Source organism: Corvus brachyrhynchos, unplaced genomic scaffold, assembly GCF_000691975.1.
Source record: "Corvus brachyrhynchos isolate BGI_N302 unplaced genomic scaffold, ASM69197v1 scaffold45, whole genome shotgun sequence".
NCBI lineage: Eukaryota > Metazoa > Chordata > Aves > Passeriformes > Corvidae > Corvus > Corvus brachyrhynchos.
Window position 1 is genome coordinate 270,526 of NW_008238361.1, and position 4,203 is coordinate 274,728.

Below are 4,203 nucleotides of genomic sequence, written 5' to 3' on the forward strand. Positions count from 1 at the left end.
CGTGGAGTGAGAGAACAGGGCAGCGCCCGCTGGGTCGGGCCGCCCCTCAGCGAGGCCAGGTCCCGCTCCACAAACACCGGCCGCAAAGCCCCGCAGAGCCGGGCCCGGGGGTCGTGTGCTGCTCGGAGCGCCCCACCATCCGTGGGCTCTGCCCGGCTGAGCTCCGCTCCTGAGAGCCCACAGGCACAGCTCGGGGCTGGGGGCCCCGCACCAGAGGCCATCCGCTTCCACCAAAGCAGCCTTCCATCAGGAATATGAAAGTAATCGCATCGGAGCTTATAAAAGCTGCACACGGCAAAAGATGAGTGGAATATAAATAACATAAATACTATAAATAATAACGACAGATCTGGAACAGATTGCCCAGGGAGGTTGTTGAGTCTCCCTCCACACGTGCTGGTATTCAAGAAATTCAACAACCGTCTGGACACAATCCTGTGTCATGTGCTCTGGGATGACCCTGCTTGAGCAGGGAGGTTGGACCAGATGACCCACTGTGGTCCTTTTCAAACTGACCGATTCTGTGAAGATCTCAGACTGATCCAAGTTACTTTCTGAACTGGACCATACGAGACATTTCAGACAGCCGGATTAGAAATGCCAGGTGTAGGAACAAGGAGTGTGGCCCTGCCCACAACACAGAAAAAGACAAACTGGGTCCTGGAAAGCAGCACCTTTGAAAGGGTTTTGGGGCTGCCATGGCAAAGCCACAGGACATCAATGCTGCTGCTCCAAAAAAAGCCAGTGTGTTCTTTACCTGTACAAACGAGAGATCAGCAAGCATGTGTAGAGGTGGCATTACCTCTGAATACAGCAGTGAACACTGTTCTCAGTCTATCCATCCATATTTTCCAAGATACTGAAAAATGAGAGAGTGCAGAAGAAATCCACAAAACTGATCCAAAGGCTGAAGATTATGCCAGGCAGCAAGAGTGTTAAAATATTTAACTCCTCAAAAAATGAGAAAAACACCCAAGGTACTGGTAATTTTACTGTGAGGCACCCATGGTAAAACCCCAATGAGCTGTACCAAAGTAGTCACCAAAGGGCATTATCTCTGGCTGGGAATGTCACACGTAGATTACAGTCTCCCATCAATGGGGTTAGCACTGAAGTGCCTGGTGGTTTTAAGTATTAACTATGTTAAGTATAACATAGGTTTACCAGTGGTGATCTGCATGCCATTGTTTTGAGCACATCAATCAAAAATTTCGGCAGAAACACTCAGCTGACAGGTTTTTCTCTCCCAGCCTGAAGCTGCTTGCTTCTTCCACCCCAAGTGTCCAACACTGCAGCTATTCCCTGCATAGAGGACAAAGTGCTTAGCCTTGCTACACACAACCTCTACAATTCCACATAATTAAATACAAAAATGAATCTTCCTCACACCAAAAAAAAGAAAATGTAGGGACAATCTAAAACACACTTATAAATGGATAAATAAGGATTTGCTGTTTTCTGTACAAACTCTGATTTTCATACGTAATTCATCATGAAAAACTAAATCTGAATTTAACTGCAAAATTACAGTGCCAGAGTATTCTAGAACATTTTCTACACTATGCGAGCATTTCACAGAATGTCTTCCAATGTGTCTGTAAGGGGCACAAGACAATCCATGTATGTGTTCAGAAAGAAGTGACAGGCTGATACACAAGCAGCACATCCTCTACAGAACATTGGCCATAACTGCCTTGTCTGGTGTCAGAAGAGGAGAGGAACCGGAGACAAAGCCCTCAGGGTGACGACAGCAACAGCAATTAGTGACATTACTCTTCTTTCACCATCACTTCTGCAGCTTGGTAGCTGAAGATTGGTTCCAAAACAAGGGGAGGATGCTGTGTACACCTCAGCCAGCAGCAGCACAGTGTCTTTTCTCCAATGGAGAATCCTCTTAATCACCTTCTCTTCCCTACATTTTGCCAATGTGATGAGGCCTATATCTGGAAATAAAGGTATTTTCCTTCTCAGAGGAAATGTCAAAGTTTGGGCAACATTTTATGATTTTGTCTTTGTCTCTGAAATCTGAGACAAGAAACAGAGCTATGACTCCACCGTTGTGGGATCTATTCCTCAGCAGGTCCAGTGCTCGCACTCTTGTCCTCTAGATATGAACCCAAAAGTTTTGAAATAGTATTTACAGTCAGTTGGATTTAGGTCCTGCTGCTTCACAGTAAAGCTCACAATTGATTCTGGTGCTTCCCTGTTTGTCTCAGTAGAGCAATGCTTTTGATATCAGGAATGTAAAGATTTTTGCTCTCATCAGTAGCTTCCTTTTGGGAAGAATTTAGCTCACAGCTGTTACTCTACTTTAACTGTTCTGCCCTCTGCTCCTCCCACTCATTTGTTCGGATGATTTATCCATTCCTAGCCACTGAAATTCTTCAGCTTTTCCTTCTTTCTTCTCACAAAGGTTATGGCTCTCCTCAGTCTCGCACTTACCATGCAAGCTTCTAGCAGCTTTTTTATTTTGGAAAACAGGAATCAGACCACACTGAAATATAATGGCAGCAGTGTTCATTGTATTAACATATATTCTGGGGACTAGAGAAATTAGAAATCAGACTTCTCCCTTTTTCAGCTCAGCTTCAGTGTTGTTTATGTTAGTTCAGGCTTCTCATCTTAACATACTATTCCAATTCTTGGTTTTGGAGGGTGTCTTCAAGGAAGGTAATTTGTAAATTTTAGAAGCTTCCATTCAATGTAGCTGCTTTTATCCCACCAGATTCATTCTCATGCAACATAATAATTTGGTAGAAAATCCTTAATTTACAGATTTTAAGGTAGTAGATTGTCATCGTTTTAAACCCGCCTGGAGATGAAACACCAGCCCAGTGGAATGGGGAGGAGAATCAAAGTAAAACTTGTATGTTGAGATACAAGTTTAATAATTGATAATAAAAACAATTGACTGAGGTAACAGTTTAATAAATTGAAAATAAAGTAAAATACAATAATAATGGTAAATAATAAAAAGGGAAAAAACAAGTGATGCACAATGCAATTCCTCACCATCGGCTGAATGATGCCAGACCCACCCCCTTCCTGAACCTAGACAGGCCCTTCTGGGTACCTCTGTTCCTTGTGCTGTCTTGATGCCTTGAGAAGCCACCTAAAAACAGAGACTAGACAGGAGTAAGGGAATAATGGCAGGTATTTATTCGAAAGGCCTTCAAAGGTACACCCTGGGGAGCCAGAGGCTATCCTCAGAATGGACCCCAAGATGGACAACAGGTCACGAGTTCTCCACACTTTTATAAATTCATTTGCATATCAGGGTTAATTCTCCAATTAAAGCTTCAGTTTAATGATGTCATTTCCCCTCAGCTTGCCCCCTCTCAGAGGCTTTTGGTTTATACTTTGTGGGCCTAGGACAGTCTGGGTGTCCTTGAAGAGCAGGCCTGGAGAGGCTTTGTTATGTCTACCTAGCATGAGAGAGCAGAAATTAACAGGCTACAAGAAACTTCAGAGTTACACACCAGGCAGTACAGGATTTGAAAAATATGAAAGTTAAAATCTAAGGCATCAGTCTCACTTGTATCTGACTCCACAGGGAACCCAGAGACCGGAGAAAGGGTAGGGAGTCTTTTTGTTACCATGGAATTATGCCCTTTGTATCTTCACAGCTTCTAGGTAGTCATGTGCCCCATGAAATACCAAATGATGTTTTCATAAACTTATCTGTTCCTTTTCTTTGAAAATTTTCCAGCAGATTAAAATATACCTCCTTGGCAGAAAATAGCTGCATTTCTGAGGGCAGCTCAGCTGGCAGAGCTGGAACAAACTGTAGGCATACAGCAACCTCTTGTGGCAAATCCAGTACATGTGTAATAATTAATAACCTTTGAAACTGCACAAGCTACTCTTGATATGAGTTATAAACCTCTATAAAATTGCTTTAACAAACAACTGGAGAATTGGAGAGTCTCTGTTTGCTGGACACTCAGCAAGACTCAGACTTCAGAGCTGTAATAGTCCTTCTCTTCAATTCTGGAATGAATTAAACATTGGTAGCCCATTATAAATGAAGTGTCAGACTGAAATTTCTGCTAATAATATAATCTAGAAGTTTTTCATTATAATTAAGCAAGTGTGGCATAATGGCCAGGAGTAGAATCTGTGGCCATGTATGACAAGAACCATAAACGTACTATAAAGGTACACATTCCTCCAGCCACCTGATCAGCTGCAAATACCTGTGCT

At 42.9% G+C, this 4,203-nt stretch overlaps 1 protein-coding gene across 2 annotated transcripts in view; it reads right to left on the reverse strand.

Annotated features, from left to right (window-relative positions):
• Window positions 1-2,869: 2,869 nt before the first annotated feature.
• LOC103616771 overlaps window positions 2,870-4,203 on the reverse strand; it is an 11,417-nt gene continuing 10,083 nt past the window's right edge. Inside the window, exon 5 of one of the 2 annotated variants that reach the window (XM_017736026.1) lies at window positions 2,870-3,112. In XM_017736026.1, the coding sequence (XP_017591515.1) occupies window positions 3,052-3,112 (61 nt within the window). In that variant the 3' untranslated portion in view covers window positions 2,870-3,051. Of the gene's footprint in view, window positions 3,113-3,697; window positions 3,991-4,203 lie in introns of those variants that run through there. The other variant, XR_001862486.1, reaches the window with a different exon arrangement.